Source organism: Semicossyphus pulcher, unplaced genomic scaffold (assembly GCF_022749685.1).
Source record: "Semicossyphus pulcher isolate SPU_LCO1_2020_fin unplaced genomic scaffold, fSemPul1.0.p SCAF_17, whole genome shotgun sequence".
NCBI classification, from domain to species: Eukaryota; Metazoa; Chordata; class Actinopteri; order Labriformes; family Labridae; genus Semicossyphus; species Semicossyphus pulcher.
In genome coordinates this window covers 28,012,529-28,030,037 of record NW_027211681.1, presented here as the reverse complement: position 1 = coordinate 28,030,037, position 17,509 = coordinate 28,012,529, and the positions used below count along the sequence as shown (strand labels likewise).

Here is a 17,509-nt window from a genome sequence, read left to right as displayed (position 1 = left end):
GGCACGCCTGTTTCCAAAGGATAATTTAGATTCAATGAGGATTATTTCATGGAAAGAAAAAAGGTAATACAGCTGGCTTATTTTGTTTTTTTTGCGATAATAGGTCGATTCAAATAACTCAGCTGTTAGATTTTTTTCTACAGTGGCAGATAAAGGCGAAAGCATGAGAGTGGCCTGGAATATAATCCATCATGGTAGACATGCTGCAACTTCTGAAGCCAAATAAAAAAACACCTCAAAAAACAAACAAATATTTAAAATAATTACATCAATGGAAATGCACTGCAGGAAACCAAAACAAGCAACAAGCAGACCCTGAAAACAAATCCAAGAGGAAAAATGCTGCAAATCCAGTGAGACAACAGTTCAGCTCCAGGCCTCTAGGGGGAGTGCTAAACAGGAAGTGATTTTTGATGAAACATGTTATTGGAGGAAACATTTTCTGTCGTTCACTTTGATGTCTTTCATTAGCTGACTGCCATTGTAGTGTGTTTGCCTTTGTTGGCCACCGTACGATTACCTGGTAGTGTGCTACCATTAATTCTGGGGGCGGGCCCTCTGAAGGAGGACTGGAGAGAGGGGTTTATTTGTTTGGCGGTTGAGTTAAAATATCAACAAACTTTCTCCAGACTTGCAAACCACAGCAGTAAGCTGGTTGTTTTGTACTATTGGCAGTTCTCCTTTTCCCAGTGTTCAAGTTGTTTTCCAACATTTTTTCACACTCTTCCTTATTTTCCCAGTGTGTAGATATGGCTGCAGCCAATTTTCTTCTATCTGAAGACCAGTTTCTGTGCTCCATCTGTCTGGATGTGTTCACTGATCCTGTCTCCACGTCATGTGGACACAACTTCTGCAAAAACTGCATCACTGAACACTGGAACACCAACGACCAGTACCTGTGTCCAATGTGTAAGAAGGTTTTTAACACCAGACCTGAGCTGCACGTCAACACCTTGCTCTCTGAGATGGTCGCTCAGTTCAGAGACAAAGCTCAACAGGAAGCCGGCAGCAGCAGCTCAGAGCAACAAGTGTCCAAACCAGGAGAAGTTCTCTGTGACGTCTGCACTGGAACCAAACTGAAGGCCCTGAAGTCCTGCTTAGATTGTCTGGCCTCCTACTGTGAGACTCACCTGGAGCCTCACCTGACAGCTTCACGTCTGAAACGACATCAGCTGATCGACCCTGTGGAGAACCTGGAGGACAGGATGTGTACGAAGCACGATAAACCTCTGGAGCTGTTCTGTAAGACCGACCAGACGTGTGTCTGCATGCTCTGCTCTGTTTTAGACCACAGGACACATGAGTTTGTTCCTCTGAAGGAAGAATATGAAGAGAAGAAGGCCGAGCTGGGGAAGACAGAGGCTGACATTCAGCAGATGATCCAGAAGAGACACCTGAAGATTGACGAGGTCAAACGCTCAGTCGACCTCAGTAAGGAAGATGCAGACAGAGAGATAGCAGAAGGTGTTCGAGTCTTCACCGCTCTGAAGGAGTCTGTTGAGAGAGGCCAGGCCGAGCTCACGGACACGATCAAAGAGAAGCAGGAAACAAGAGAAAAACAGGCCCAAGCTTTCATCAAGGAGCTGGAGCAGGAAATCTCTGAGCTGAAGAAGAGAAGCTCGGAGGTGGAGCAACTCTCACGCTCTGAAGACCACCTCCATCTTCTCCAGAGAGTCCAGTCCCTAAACATCAACGAGCCACCACCCAAAGACTGGACAGAGGTCACCTTCAGCCCAAAGTCATATGAGGGGACTGTGGTGAGAGCTGTGGCTCAGCTGGAGGAGACACTCAGGGAAGAGATGAAGAAGCTGCTGGATGCTGAGCTGAAGAGGGTCCAGCAGTATGCAGCGGATGTGACTCTTGATCCTGATACAGCAAATCCATGGCTCATCCTGTCTGATGATGGAAAACAAGTAAGTGCTGGTAAGATGATAAAGAATCTTCCAGTCAATCCAGAGAGATTTTCTCTCAATCCCTGTGTTTTAGCAAAGCAGAGTTTCTCTTCAGGCAGATTTTACTTCGAGGTTCAGGTTGAAGGAAAGACTGAGTGGGATTTAGGAGTGGCCAGAGAGTCGATCAACAGGAAGGAAAACACCCCACTGAGTCCTGAGGATGGTTACTGGACTATTTGGTTGAGGAAAAAAATGAAGTATAAAGCTCTTAGTGACCCTCCAGTGTGTCTCCTTTTGAAATCAAGACCCAAGAAGGTGGGGGTGTTTGTGGATTATGAGGAGGGTCTGGTCTCCTTCTGTGACGTAGACTCTGCAGCTCTGATCTACTCCTTTACTGACTGCTCCTTCACAGAGAAACTCCTCCCATACTTCAACCCTGGTCTTTATGATGGAGGTAAAAACTCTGCCCCTCTGATCATCTCTCCTGTCATTCACACAGAAGAGTGATCTTTTATAGATTCCACTCAGAACCGAGACATGACCTCTGTCTGTCTGAAAATATAAACTCTGACTTTAACTTGGATTTAAACGATTACAAATACAAAGGCTGAATTATTATTATGAGCTTTTATCATAGCCTGTATAAAGAAAAGCCAAACCCTCTCTGTCGCCCCCTGCTGACTGGCTGCAGTATAGCTCATAAGCCCCGCCTCCTCCATGTTAACAGATGGGACATGAGTCAAACTATAAAATCTAAATACACGTCAAATAAATTTTTCTCAAACATGGTTTCTGTCATTATAGTTAGTTCTTATCATGCTGATTTATGTCACAGTGTTCATTTTTCTGACAAGTTTACTTTTCATTAGTTATTTGATGCTATAAAAAGGGGGTGTGGCCTCATGATTGACAGCTCTGTGGACAAATGGGGCTCCTGCAGCGTTCTGTTCCCTATGGAGGTGTATTACACATCTTAATGTTGACAGAATCAGGTCACCATGGTGACTGATTTTCACTGAACTGACAGGATTGTTTTGATTCTAATACAAACGGTAGCTATCACATTGATTTGATGCATTCTGCTCGTCAACACTGAATCAACAGCCTCTTCTTATGTTGAGAACATCTCTTTGAACCTGTTAAAACAGGAGACGTTCATGTTTCAGAGAAACGATAACAATGTTGGTGTTAAAGCTGAAAATAATCTAGATCCTCATTTTGTTGTTTTTATTTCATGTGCAGCCACAAAAGACAAACTGCTGAATGTTTCATTGTGTTTAAAAGCTTCATTGAAAAGAATATATAACACATTATGTGTCCTTTTTACATTACACGGAAGCCCTAAGCGGACATGCATCCATATGTTTTATTTACTCTGTTTTCCTGTGATGAGTTAATTTGTGTTCTCGAGATCTCGACTTATTTATCTCGTTATCTCGAGATGACAAAGCTGCAGCAGCATAACGTCAGATGATCATAACTCGTATCTCCAGAGCTGCAAAAATACAAAACAAACATGGAAACAGGCTGAACTCATCACAGTGAGCAGCCTGTTGTTCTGTTTACGAGGTCGACAGAAAATGATCCCGTTATCACGAGAAAACCAGCTTTGATATCTCGAGATAACGAGATAAATAAGTCGAGATCTCGAGAAAACAAATGAACTTGTTATCACTGGAAAACAGAGGAAATAAAATGTATGTTTGCATGTCCGCTCAGGGCTTCCGTATCATGTTAATCACTTTGTCCAATTCTTCTTTGTTTGTAAAAACTGGTTCGATTGATTATGAGTCAAATAAATGTGTAAATATGTGATTGTAACATAAAAAGTGTAAAATAAACTTGTTGTTGAACACGAGGCCTGAGCAAGCAGTGACTGAAGCACCAAACACTCAACAGCTTCACACACATGTTCTATTTTAACAATGAAAACTACTTTATAAGGAGAATTAATACTCAATATAAATACATTCATAAGCTCAACTTGTAAACCATAGAAGAAGAGAAGTCCTAAAAGTCCTCAGAAAAGGGAAACTTTGAACAAAGTCCATCTGCGAGTGAAGACTGTGTGATACGGTCAAAAGCTCTGGAGCAAGAAGTCAGTGTCAAAACAGAATTCAGCTTCATTCATTCACAATAATCTCGTGTAACAGAGGGAGGAAACAAAACCTGACACCAACAGAGCTGCAGTTAGAGGCGGAGCAACACCTGAGAGAGGTGAGCTTCAACGTCACTCTGCAGAAATGAAAGTGAACGTCTGAAACAGAACAGCAGCCACGCAGCAGTCAGGACAACTCTCTGCTTTTCTCTGGAAGAAAATTCAAGCTGAGTTCATCAGATCTTTCTCAACCACACAGCAGAGTCTCTGTGAAACACCGGTGAGTACAGCTGAGGAGATTTACACTTTCAACAACCAGGACTGACACAAAAATCCAGCTCCACTCAGACAGGAAGTTACTCTCCTTTCATGTCATACCTGTCAAACTGATTCAAGTTTAACTGCGGCTGTTTGTCCACCTGCCAACTGCACATTAGCCCACTTTAACTCCTTTAAACAAACTCTGTGTGTCAGTTCTCAGGACGGCAGTGACTTGTGACGGTTAGGTACAGGATTGATTTTAAGATTCTTTTATTAGTTTTTAAGTCTCTGAATGGGCTGGCCCCGGAATACCTGTCTGACCTTATTAAGGTACACCAGCCCTCCAGAGCCCTGAGGTCAGCTGATCAGGTGGTCCTGGATGTCCTTTGATCATTTTTAAAATCGAGAGGAGATCGAGCGTTTTCTGTTGCGGCTCCCACTCTGTGGAACGCTTTACCTTTTACTGTCCGGACTGCAAATTGTCTCACCACTTTTAAAAAACTTTTGAAAACGCACTTGTTCACTTTGGCCCTCGGCAGAGGATAGTCTCTTTTATTGGGTCTTTTATTTGATTAGGTTTATCCATATTGTTGTTTTTATGTTTTTATATGTTTTATGCTTTTATTGTTTCTTCATGCTTTTATGTAAAGCACTTTGGTTAGCCACTGGCTGTTTTAAATGTGCTATATAAATAAAAGTGACATTGACATGTCACATTGTGACTCTATCATGTTGTTGTATTACTGTTTACTGATAGCTTCCTAACGTCACATTACGTTCCACTTCCTCTGGCTGTTTCACAATAAAAGCTTTCCACCAGAGAACCAGCGTGAGGCTTTTACTTTGAAGAAAGCAGAAGGATATAAAAAGTAAACCGGCTTTGTTGGGAAATCTCTGCAATAAAAATTGTTGTGCACAACATGAAAGGACAAATATGCTAGTATACCTAGCTTGAGCAGCCAATGTGGTTAAATTGTGTGTTGATGCTCACAGCTCTGAAAGTTCAAGTCAAAACACTTTATTTCTAATTCTAACTTAGTTCACAGCTTAGTGATTCCTTATGTGAGGACTCTGATGTGGTGATTAGGTCAAATAATACTTCAGAGAACAATAATGACATCTCCCTCTTTGTCAACAAATAATTGTGTGTTTTAAATCAACTCTGTTCTTTGTTCTCTCTACATGTGTAGATATGGCTGCTGCAAACTATCAGTTATCTGAAGACCAGTTTCTGTGCTCCATCTGTCTGGATGTGTTCACTGATCCTGTCTCCACGTCATGTGGACACAACTTCTGCAAAAACTGCATCACTGAACACTGGAAGACCAGCGACCAGTACCTGTGTCCAATGTGTAAGAAGGTTTTTAACACCAGACCTGAGCTGCACGTCAACACCTTGCTCTCTGAGATGGTCGCTCAGTTCAGAGACAAAGCTCAACAGGAAGCCGGCAGCAGCAGCTCAGAGCAACAAGTGTCCAAACCAGGAGAAGTTCTCTGTGACGTCTGCACTGGAACCAAACTGAAGGCCCTGAAGTCCTGCTTAGATTGTCTGGCCTCCTACTGTGAGACTCACCTGGAGCCTCACCTGACAGCTTCACGTCTGAAACGACATCAGCTGATCGACCCTGTGGAGGACCTGGAGGACAGGATGTGTATGAAGCACGATAAACCTCTGGAGCTGTTCTGTAAGACCGACCAGACGTGTGTCTGCGTGCTCTGCTCTGTTTTAGACCACAGGACACATGAGTTTGTTCCTCTGAAGGAAGAATATGAAGAGAAGAAGGCCGAGCTGGGGAAGACAGAGGCTGACATTCAGCAGATGATCCACAAGAGACACCTGAAGATTGACGAGGTCAAACGCTCAGTCGACCTCAGTAAGGAAGATGCAGACAGAGAGATAGCAGAAGGTGTTCGAGTCTTCACCGCTCTGAAGGAGTCTGTTGAGAGAGGCCAGGCCGAGCTCATGGACACGATCAAAGAGAAGCAGGAAACAAGAGAAAAACAGGCCCAAGCTTTCATCAAGGAGCTGGAGCAGGAAATCTCTGAGCTGAAGAAGAGAAGCTCTGAGGTGGAGCAACTCTCACGCTCTGAAGACCACCTCCATCTTCTCCAGAGAGTCCAGTCCCTAAACATCCATGAGCCACCACCCAAAGACTGGACAGAGGTCACCTTCAGCCCAAAGTCATATGAGGGGACTGTGGTGAGAGCTGTGGCTCAGCTGGAGGAGACACTCAGGGAAGAGATGAAGAAGCTGCTGGATGCTGAGCTGAAGAGGGTCCAGCAGTATGCAGCGGATGTGACTCTTGATCCTGATACAGCAAATCCATCGCTCATCCTGTCTGATGATGGAAAACAAGTTCATCATGGTGATGTGAAGAAGAAGCTTCCAGACAATCCAGAGAGATTTTCTTATTATGTCAGTGTTTTAGCAAAGCAGAGTTTCTCTTCAGGCAGATTTTACTTCGAGGTTCAGGTTAAAGGAAAGACTAGATGGATTTTAGGAGTGGCCAGAGAGTCGATCAACAGGAAGGGAGACGTCATACTGAGACCTCAGGATGGTATCTGGTCTATGTGGTTGAGAAACAGAAATGAGTACAAAGCTCTTGCTGACCCTCCAGTCAGTCTCTCTCTGAAGTCTCCGCCTGAGAAGGTGGGGGTGTTTGTGGATTATGAGGAGGGTCTGGTCTCCTTCTGTGACGTCGACTCTGCAGCTCTGATCTACTCCTTCACTGACTGCTCCTTCACAGAGAAACTCCTCCCATACTTCGGTCCCTGTCTTAATTATGGAGGTGAAAACTCAGCCCCTCTGATCATCTCTCCTGTCACTAAGTAGAACAATCATCTGATTGTGTGTTTGAGCTCGCACCATTCATTCAAAGAACATAATCATTGATCTGTTTGTTGTGATTCAGAGTGATTGAGCTATTCCATTTCATTATGATGTCAGATTGATCATTTTTACTCACTGCTGCAACACATTGGTCTTCATGCTGATTATTGAACTTGTAAAATCAAACTTGTGGACATTTATTCCAACGTCAGGTCTTTATAAACATTATAACAAGAACAGGTTTTACTGGAGTGAGGCATTAAGGTGTTCAGGATGCAAATCTGTGCAGACTTTGATTGTTTGGTCAGATTACATGATGGGTTTGGGCACATGGTGTGACTTTACTAAGTTTAGGAAACTTTGTTTTTCACATAATTGTATTGGAAGAAATTATTTCTGTGTTCTTGAGCAAAAATAAAAACAAATGGGAAAAACAAATTAAAATGTGTCTTGTATCACAGCCCTGAATGTTTGAACTCGACGTTACAGCTCCACACGTTTGACTGTTTTTGTCGTTTGTTCATCAGTCGAGCTTTAAAATGCCACGTACACCATCTGCTCAGCACAGACAGTGTTAGGGCACACTGAGAGACCAGCTGCAGAAGGAAGACGAACATTTAGCAGCTAAACAGATCCAGATCTCAGGAGATGGTAAAGACCAGAACAGAGCTAAAAGAGGAAAACTCTGGAGGACATTATGAGGACAGAAAAACTTCACTATGATGAGCCTGTTGCTCTTTGGATCTTAAATCAGAATCAGGTTTATTGCCAAGTAGGTTTACACGTACAAGAAATTTGTTTTGGTGATTTTGGTGCAGAACAGTTAACACAGAACTAGAATAAAAATAAGAAATAAAATGAGATAAAAAAAATAGGCAACAAGAATAAAAATATACCCTATGTTCATGAGCTCTTCTCTGGCGTAAGAGTTCTGTGTATTGTGGCAAAAAACGGTATTTACAAACAAAACAAGACAAATCAATGCGCACCCACACAAATGGGCTTTGCTAATTAGCTGAAGCTATTAATGCTGTGCTGTGAGACATTGATTTACATGCTTAATACTTGTTCCTATACAAATGCACCAGTTACATACATTACAATTACACTCGAGCTCTTGAAATCAGAATGGCAGCTCTCAATTCCAAGACACACGTCTCAGTAGATGGCAGCATCAATTAATTTGAATACCCAATAAAAGGTAAATAAGAGAAACTATAATGAAATTTAAGAAACGTTTCTTCCCTTCATTAGTATTGAGTAGTATCCAATATGTGTTTAGTCTATAAAAATATTTCTGCTCATTACACACAACAGTATATTCTTTTAAAGTGTTAAGTCCTTATGGAAAATGTGTAAATAAAGTGGCATCAGGTCTACCTTCACTTTATTTATTCAGAAACATTAATTGTCTTAAAACTATATAACCTCCTCTCAAATTAGAGATCATGTTGTTTGTGTTCCTACGAGCTGTGTAAACGCCCATTACCAAAAGACTACACTACCCATGATTCCTTTCCACTGGTATTTCCGGGTAGGTATTGCTGACAGCCATATTTGATTCGATTATGCTGTTCTGGTTGCGACAACCAGTTTAGCCAGTTCTTGACAAATAAACGGTGTTTTTTCTCCAGTACGAGACCAGCGTTCAGGTTACCCTGAGACGGAATCCAGCTGCATTCACAGTAACAACAGTTTATCACCGGTAGTCAACGATGAATCCCGAATAGTAAGTGGGGATTTTGATGTCGATTTTGACAGGTCCGGGTGAGCTGTCAGCTTTAGCCGGGGGAGCTAAGCTAACGTTAGCTAGCCAGGCGGACCGGTAGACTGTGTACAAAATGAACGTCAGCTGCTTTGTCTTCAGCGCTAGGTTAGCGAGCTGAGGGCTGTGGTAGGGTGTACGCACTATCGAATGACAGCGTTGATATTTATCACGAAAATTATATTTGTTTAAGTTTTTTGGTCGATAAAACACCTATTACATCGACGAATTATTTGTGTTACGTCTACGATGTCTGTTACTTCGCGTGTTGTAACTTAAATGGAACTAGCATAAGTAGCTAACGGCTAGTATGCTAACCGAATAGCTACGTAGCGTTACCTGACACTGCTGAGGATTTTGTTATTGAGATAGTTGCTTAGTTAGAGACAGGGTGACAGGTTCTTCGTTGAGGACACAGTCCTATCTGTAAACAAGAAGCTAAAGAAAATGGCTGAACTGATCTTTGTTGGTATAAATATAATTTTATGTAATTTATCCACCGCAAACAGGAAGTTAACAAATTTTCTCCCGATGTGGAGTTAGTTAGGTAATAATGGCAGTCTGTGTGTTATTAAGTGCAGGACTACAACTAACCAACATTTACATTATGGGTTATTCTATCTATTGTTTTCATTGATGGGTCAGTTAAATGTTATGAATAAGGAAAATGCCTAACGTAATATTCCAGTTCCCAAGGTGACATCCCAAAACAGCTTTTTTCGACCGATTAAAAGCCTAAGAAATATTAAATATACAATAAATTAAAATGTGATTTATGGTATGATTAATATTTTTGGTGATTAATTAACTGCTCGACAACAAAATGTTTTCATATAACTACATTATTAAGCATTTTGCATCTTGTTACATTTACATTTGTAACAGGGTTACACCTTATGTTTTTATTTATTACTTTGACAGTAAAGGTGAGAATAATTTATTCTATCTAATGGCTGGAGCTAACAATTACTTTCATTGTTCTTTATGTTGTTTCAAGATTAACTTTTTGGTCTACCTTTACAGCCAGGTATAAACAGGAAACACGTAAAGACATATACACAGACTAAAAGGAGGTACAAAAACATATGGTGGAATTAATTAATGCATCATGTGACAACAGGAATCATGGAGTACACATAACCATCCTGAAAAACATCACCAGTTACCAGGAGTTAATTAGGAAACTAGTCATCAGCCAGATCTCAGTGAGAATTTACATTTCTTTGGGCCTGAGAGATAACAAATATAGAAAATGGTTAAAAAAAAGGTCCTTAAATGCTCCATGATCCAGACATAGAGCAGTAAAGAAACCAGAAAATATCCACATTTTACAATCAGGAATCAGAAATGGAAAAAATAATAATATTCCAAACAAAAAAACTATTTTTCTGATTAATTGATTATTGAAACTGGCTGAGATTAATATACGAGAGGAGACAATTAATCAATAGTAATGCTATTGCTACCGTTTTCTTTATGACATATTATTATGCATTTGAAATGTTTTAGGTTTGGAATTATTTCCCGGACTTTCTTTTGAAAGCATGATTGGCATTTTTTCCTCCTATTATTATTTGACAGATTAATAATTAATAATCAGTGTAAGTGTAACTCTATCAAGTGGGGCTGGCTACTAGAATATTTGTAATATCTATGCAAGTGTAATAACAATTTTATTACAAAAAACACAACAACGTTTGTTTACATATGTGCAGAGCAATACGAAGTTGTTTTTACATGTAACTTATTAAACATTTTTTTATGAGAGAATAATTTGCATTCATATTTTTCCTCTTCCTCTTTCCCTCGCAGTGATTATTTATTCAAACTGCTCCTGATCGGTGATTCTGGTGTCGGAAAGTCTTGTCTCCTTCTCCGGTTTGCAGTAAGTGTCTGTTTTTCAGCCGCGCTTACATAACAGGGTTTTAATGTTTTGTTTTTTCTCCCTGTCAGCACTGTGATGGTTTATAACCCTGCAGGTATCATATCTACCGCTCACACTCACCTGTGTGTGTGTTTGTCTGTTGTTTGATTGTAGGATGACACGTACACAGAGAGCTACATCAGTACCATCGGTGTGGACTTCAAGATCAGGACCATCGAGCTGGACGGGAAGACCATAAAGCTGCAGATTGTAAGGAGAACGTGACGTCACAGGACTGTGATAAGATAACGTTAAGATTAGGTCTGTTTGAAGAGCTCTGTTTTGTGTTTTCTTTTCAGTGGGACACGGCTGGACAAGAACGGTTCCGCACCATCACTTCCAGTTACTACAGAGGAGCTCACGGCATTATAGTAGTTTATGATGTGACGGATCAGGTGAGTGCTTCTTCAAGACAAACAATGTTGACCTCTCTCCCAACAGCACTGGATTTCTCTAGATCACAGCCAGGCCTTACCCAGTCTTACAGTAATGATTATTTAACATGTTTATTAAGATAAGATAACACATATTAGGGCTGTGGCAATATGTCAGTTAGCATAACCTGCGATGGCACCAAAAATCCTTCTTCATCATCCTGACTTTAATGAATTAATGTCATTTCTGTCTGTAGGAAAGGTGAAATTATTTTAGATGCCTATTACCTCATTTAAATAATCTCACTCTGGATTCAACTGCAACTAATTCTCATTGAGGGAATCACTTAAAGATCCTTGTTCTATTTAATTTATAAACTTCATGCACGTGTCTTTTAATGCATAAGGCAGATTAGATCGGTGCGTTCCCTGTCCTGTCTCTGAGAGTTTAGGATGGTTGTGGGTTAGAAGAAACTGTTTATTTCTGCTTTTAAAGGGAACCAAAAAGGGAAAGAACAAGCTGGAATAAGTATTTGTATTTGTTTGCAATTAAAATATATATGAAAAGAAGGCTGGCCAAGGTCAAAGCATGGACCCCTCCCCTTCACTGCAAATTTGAAATGACTGATCACACTAGCTGCCTAAATGCTTTGCATCGAGCGCTCTTATCAAGACTTCTTCTGTATCTTGTATTTTACGCTCAGATCAAGAATAGGAAAAGAAAAAACGGGTCATGGTGAAGTCTCGTTTGTCTCGATTCACTTTCGCTTTTGCTTCAGGGCGTGCTGAAACCAAAAGCTTCTAACGGTCATTTCAGAGCCTCTGCTGCAGCGTGTTGGAAAGCTCAGCATGCCTGCCAGCGTCAAATAAACATTTCATTAAATCAGCGTATGGTTCTAGTGCGCTCATGGTGCCGATACCACATAGCCATTTCTCTGAGATTATAAGGTCACAACCAGTTTCACCAGAGCTGCAAAAAAGCATTAGCAGACCTTTTTAAGATGTTGTTGTTGTTAGTTTATTTATCAGTTTTCTCTTATTTATAGAAATAGTAAAGGTACCCACATGTTTTAATTATTTAAAGTGCTAATCTCAAAGATTACATGAAAATCTTCCAGATTGTCCCTTTTAATTTAAATATTTATTTTTTATGTTTTTTTGTTTTAGAAAAAACAAACTCCATCTAGTGTTGAAAATCTCCACTGTCTGGATCTTTGTCTCCTGCAGATATCATTAGTCTTTGTTTATGAGGATGATTTTGAGATAATCCTGTAACTGAAGCGTAACTGAAAGTTTCAGACGTCGGGGTCGGTGTTAACATCTGCTGTCTTTCTGCTTCTCGCCTTCAGGAGTCCTTCAATAATGTCAAACAGTGGCTACAGGAGATCGACCGCTACGCCAGCGAGAACGTCAACAAGCTGCTAGTAGGCAACAAGTGTGACCTCACAACAAAGAAAGTGGTGGATTACACCACAGCTAAGGTGAGCGGGCAGCGTGTTGGATTCAGTGACATCCCCGTTGCTTATCCTGCAGCTGTGTGAGAGGTTCAGCTTTAATACCTGAGCTCTACATACGAGAAGCATCTGAGAGTGTGGAAATCAGTTTCACAGAGAGGCACAGAAGTGTTGACAGGAACCTTAAAGTATTGATTAGCTGAATGTGATAAAGGGTGAAATACTTTGCCAAAAGTAATAAACAGATAAGATAGCTAAACTAATGGATACATAGTGAAGTAAAAGTCATGAATAATCAGTTGAAATTGACCAGCTCCAGTTTTAAAACATATAAAATGCTCTGATTGAAATAAGAATTCAGACACAACGTGCTCAACTCACAGATTGACCTTTAAGGACCGGCTGCTGAATGAATGTAGTCCTGACAAAAAAGAAGAAGCTAGGTCAGCACTCCAATTTCTACTTTTATTGCCACACGAACGTTTCGGGCAAGACGCCCTTCTTCAGCGTGTATACTGCCAGAAAACATCGGAAAACTTTTATCTGCTTGAAATAATAAATTGTGTCTGATGTGTTTTTTCTGCAAAATACGTTTAATTAACTTGTAAAAATCCTCCCAAGCCATCTCCTCCTTCTCCCTCATTAAAAATTCCCCAAAAGTTAAGAGCAACCCATCCGAGTACTTTGCCCAAAAGTTGTGGCCTGAAAAGTTTGACGATTGAAAAACTTAACATAAGAATACGGTACAGTTTTAATGCTGTTAAGTGCCCAGATCCAACAGCCAGTCAGGCAAACAGATGTATTATGACTTTTCTGATCAACAATCGGCGTCGGGACATTAAAATGATCGAGGTGATAAGTGGACATGAGCGTCCTCATGTCTGCCTTCATCATAAATGATGAACGTCCCCATCTTATGAGCGGAGGAGTCATAAACTGGCATCACATACACTACTGTGTATTTAAACCGTGCCACCTGAGTTAGATCGTCACTGTTAAACAGTATTTATTTGTGTTAATGTGTAGTGTAGTGACGTAGGCTGCAGTGTAGTGGTTAAAATACGGGATAAAAGTGACAACATTGAGTATTTCCTGCTTAAGCTCAGTGTAACCAGAAGTTTTAGATCCAAATCATTTTTTACATTTAGTTTTCGTAAGCGTTTTGGTGAAGTGCTCACTTGTACAATGATTTTCAACACGTTTTATACGAGATGCGACACAAAAATCATCAGAATTTTGTTTGCAAACGTTTGAAGAATCTGCTGACGGAGGCAGACTGCAGCTCCGGCAGCTGTAAACACAACGATCGCTGGGTTACTCACCAGTTGTTTCGAAAACCACTTGGAGACACAACACATGGGTCCCACAGTGTACCACTTTGAGGCAGCCTGAAGCCACAGAGCTCTTCTTTTACCCTCCTGTGCTCTTTGTCGTTGTAAAAACAAATTCTTAAATCGTTTTATTCTCACTGTTTGAGACACGAAACTCGATGCAGAAGCTTAAAGGCATGGTGCTGCACTTTAACAGCGCTTGTTTTCATCCAAAAGGGGGCGTGGTCATTCTGGCAAACGTGAAGTGACGTGCGGCTGCTCTCATCTATCAGCGCAGGCCCCGCCCACTATGCACATTTCCAACCGCCCCCTCCGTCGCGAAAACAAAACACGTCTCTGCCATCGTTTAGCAGCAACTTGTTCAAACGTAGCTCTCTTGAAATGTAGTAATCAGCAGGAGCACGTTAGCGTTAGCAGTCAGTAGTGAGTTTGCTAAAATTACGACAACGGTTTCAGCTGACTCGCAAATCGCCCAAGTGGTTGCCATAGGTTACACATAATGATATGCTTAGCGTCACCCCGTCCATTAACAGGACTGGCTCCTTAGATTTGTGACGTCTCAAACCTGCCGATTGAAACGTGTTGTTCAGCCTGTCCTTGGTTTAAAAGCAGACAGGCCCAGCCATGGAGACGATGCTGAGGTTGTCCCTGATATCTTGTAGCACATGAAGAACACCACACGGAGATGTTAAACACTGGATTTTACCTGCAGGGGAAATATAAACTAATGAATTGAAGTTTGAAATAGTTAGCTAAAAGTAATGTAAAGAGTTGTTGTGTAAAGGGTTAATGGTTCAAATGTCTAAATTAAAGGATAAATGTGGAGAGTAAACTAAAAGTAAAAAATACATGATTGTAATAAATTGGTAAACAAAATGGATAAAGTTGAAATGTTGCTAATGCTATTAAATGTCGATTAATGGTTGAATTAGTGATTTAAAATGATCAAAGAAACAACGGACATACCTAAAACTAGTGAATAAACTTTAAATACGTCCGTTTTTTATCTTCCGGAGCTTTCAACTCCATCTCACATCTTACACCGACAGTTTTATCAGCGGGTGAAGTTAGCTCAGTCTGATTCCCATTATACAGCTTGAAACTCCCTCCACTGGAGAATTCTTAAAGATGCGATTAAAAGCTCTGAAAAATATCCAGCAAGTGACACCAGAGGTTTTCTTGTTAGATTGAAAGGTAAGTCCTGACCTTTGGAACGTCTCACCTCAGTGTGTTAAAGGGAGCACATTTATTTATCTTGTTATATCTATTTCTCAACAGGAATTTGCCGACAACTTGGGGATCCCCTTCTTGGAGACCAGCGCCAAGAGCGCCACCAACGTGGAGCAAGCCTTCATGACCATGGCGGCCGAGATCAAGAAGAGGATGGGCCCCGGGGCCACGGCCGGAGCCTCGGAGAAGTCCAACGTCAAGATCCAGAGCAAGCCCGTCAACACCTCGTCCGGAGGCTGCTGCTGAGACCCGAAAAACAGCCACGACCTGAATCCACCCCCGAGCCCACGACCAGTCTCAATGTTACCATGCTCCACAGGGAAAGATAACCAGAGGGAGAGAGAGAGAAGAAGAGAGAGAGAGAGAGAAAGAGAGAGAGAGACAGGAGGAGGAAGACTTTGAGCGGACCGGTTTGTAATTGTGTGTGCAGCTACAACACCAGATTCCCCCCCCAACCTTTCAAAGTCAGCAATAGGACGGTAAGCCCACCAACCCCACAGAACACACCGGGCGGTTCTTTTTTTCTTACTTTACCAAAACACACTCATACTGGAAACAAGATAATGTAAACAATTTTTAACAGCGTGTGAAGTTAACCAATGAAAGAGAACATGTTATACAGCTTTTCTTCTTCTTTTTGTTTTCTTATTGTTTGCCCTGCGTTCCTTTTTTGAGTTTGTTAGACGAGTCACTTTTCTTAAACTGTTCAACACAAAGTTGTCTTTACTTGGCTGGATTACAGCACCACTTCGGCCCCAATCTCCTCCATATATATATATATATATATGAATTAGTGAGCCCTTCAAATGAAGCACATGCTTAACCCAGCATCATGCATGTTAGAGCTGATCACATGCTCCTCCAGCTGCATGTGATCAGCTGCAGTCATAAAGCGACTGGCTCAAACTGCACCCGCTAACGTCACCCGCGCCGACTTCACAGTGTCGCCCCTAAAAAAACGACGTGCCAGTGCCTTTGCGGCAGGAGATTTATGACATTAATGCCTTCGGTGCTCTTGTGTTGTCGACATATTCCCCTCATATGCCCACAGTGGTGACTTCTTAGACAATTGTATGATAGCAGTTAACATTCCTGTATATAAACCTACATATATTCGGCTCTGTGTGTGCTCTGCTGGTGTCCACGATACGATAAGCATGTGCTACATTGGGAGACGTGACGTCAGCCGTGTGTTTATTTCTCTGCTAATGTTTCTCAACCAACAGCACAACCACAAGAGGAGAAATGAAAAATCACCATCCCAGCTCGAGAATAATCTATAAACTGTATATATTTATACATAAATGTAAGAAGTGATTTGTGTAGAGAAGAAGCAAGTGAAGCGAATGACATGATAAATAGCTGGAATTAGTAATCGGCACGTGATTTGTGGCTGCGGACATGACATTTTTGTGGCACAATGTCTACTATTAAAACAATGAAGGAGATCTTTGATAACTGCTGGTCCTGATGCTGTGTTTTTTTCTCTCCGCACACTTTTTCACACTTGTTGTCCGGTCTCAGTGCAACCTTTGTTTGAGCCGTTTCTCCGGTGCAACATAAGCTGCGAGGAATGATGATCTTTGGCCTACATTTCTCAGGCTGCAGTTTGACACAGCAGCTTGTGTTTTCACCTCCAGCATGCGTTCACTTCAGACTCTGAGGAAGAATTCAGCCTCAAATTTAAGTCCTTTATTTGCTCCACTAAATAACCTGTGTGATATCTCAGTAGCAATGATCTATCACTACACAATAATAGAGAGAGAAGAATCTTCAGATAAACTGAAAATGTGTGAAAAAAATCAACAATGTGTTTTTAACTCGACAAAATAATTCCTTAAATATAACTGAAATGGTTTAAACATGAACATCCACACAAAGGTTCAATTTACATCAAAACATTTGTAAAAATGAGACAACATAATAAACAAAGAAACATGCTTCTGTTTTTTTATTCCCATCTCTTTAAATCAAGTCTTCTTCATGAATCAAACACTGGGCTCGGCTACACGCTGCTTAGCGCTGATGCTTCACAGCTAGCAGGTTCCTGGTTTGAACCCCGGTTCAGACGTAGTGGGCCTTTCTGTGTGGAGTCTGCATGTTCTCCTCGTGCATGCGTGTGTTCCCTCTGGGTTCTCCGGCTTCCTCCCACAGTCCAAACACATGCTCGTTAGGTTCACTGGTGACTCTAAATTGCCCGTAGGTGTGAGTGTGAGCGTGAAAGGTTTACTGCCTCTTTAGTGGTTCTCATTACATGAATGTGCGCGTCCTCGCATCTTCTCTCCTCGGCTGGAAATCCTTCCCCCTCGGCCATGAGGATCTTCCAGTTTCGAAAAAGCACCTGGAGAAG

General features: G+C 41.3%; 3 protein-coding genes across 3 annotated transcripts; all 3 read left to right on the top strand.

The window, feature by feature from the left end:
* Positions 1-746: 746 nt before the first annotated feature.
* LOC138594651 (E3 ubiquitin-protein ligase TRIM21-like) lies at positions 747-3,683 on the top strand. Its single transcript, XM_069665822.1, has one exon. It carries the CDS (start codon positions 750-752, stop codon positions 2,397-2,399), a length of 1,650 nt encoding a protein of 549 aa, XP_069521923.1. The 5' UTR covers positions 747-749; the 3' UTR covers positions 2,400-3,683.
* A 471-nt stretch (positions 3,684-4,154) lies between these two features.
* Positions 4,155-7,555, top strand: LOC138594460 (E3 ubiquitin-protein ligase TRIM21-like). The gene is made up of 2 exons (XM_069665554.1): positions 4,155-4,270; positions 5,442-7,555. The coding sequence occupies exon 2, from the start codon at positions 5,444-5,446 to the stop codon at positions 7,082-7,084; it is 1,641 nt and encodes a 546-aa protein (XP_069521655.1). The 5' UTR covers positions 4,155-4,270; positions 5,442-5,443; the 3' UTR covers positions 7,085-7,555.
* A 1,093-nt stretch (positions 7,556-8,648) lies between these two features.
* LOC138594213 (ras-related protein ORAB-1) lies at positions 8,649-17,093 on the top strand. The gene is made up of 6 exons (XM_069665229.1): positions 8,649-8,810; positions 10,659-10,731; positions 10,885-10,980; positions 11,070-11,165; positions 12,494-12,625; positions 15,208-17,093. The coding sequence occupies exons 1-6, from the start codon at positions 8,797-8,799 to the stop codon at positions 15,403-15,405; spliced, it is 609 nt and encodes a 202-aa protein (XP_069521330.1). The 5' UTR covers positions 8,649-8,796; the 3' UTR covers positions 15,406-17,093.
* Positions 17,094-17,509: the final 416 nt, after the last annotated feature.

What these genes read in the sequence shown, in the direction of transcription:
- LOC138594651 (XM_069665822.1), top strand. Translation starts at nt 750, where the DNA reads ATGGCTGCAGCCAATTTTCTTCTATCTGAAGACCAGTTTCTGTGCTCC.
- LOC138594460 (XM_069665554.1), top strand. Translation starts at nt 5,444, where the DNA reads ATGGCTGCTGCAAACTATCAGTTATCTGAAGACCAGTTTCTGTGCTCC.
- LOC138594213 (XM_069665229.1), top strand. An exon ending in GTCTCCTTCTCCGGTTTGCA is followed by an intron (nt 10,732 to 10,884) that starts GTAAGTGTCTGT and finishes GTTTGATTGTAG; the next exon opens with GATGACACGTACACAGAGAG. An exon ending in TTTATGATGTGACGGATCAG is followed by an intron (nt 11,166 to 12,493) that starts GTGAGTGCTTCT and finishes TCTCGCCTTCAG; the next exon opens with GAGTCCTTCAATAATGTCAA.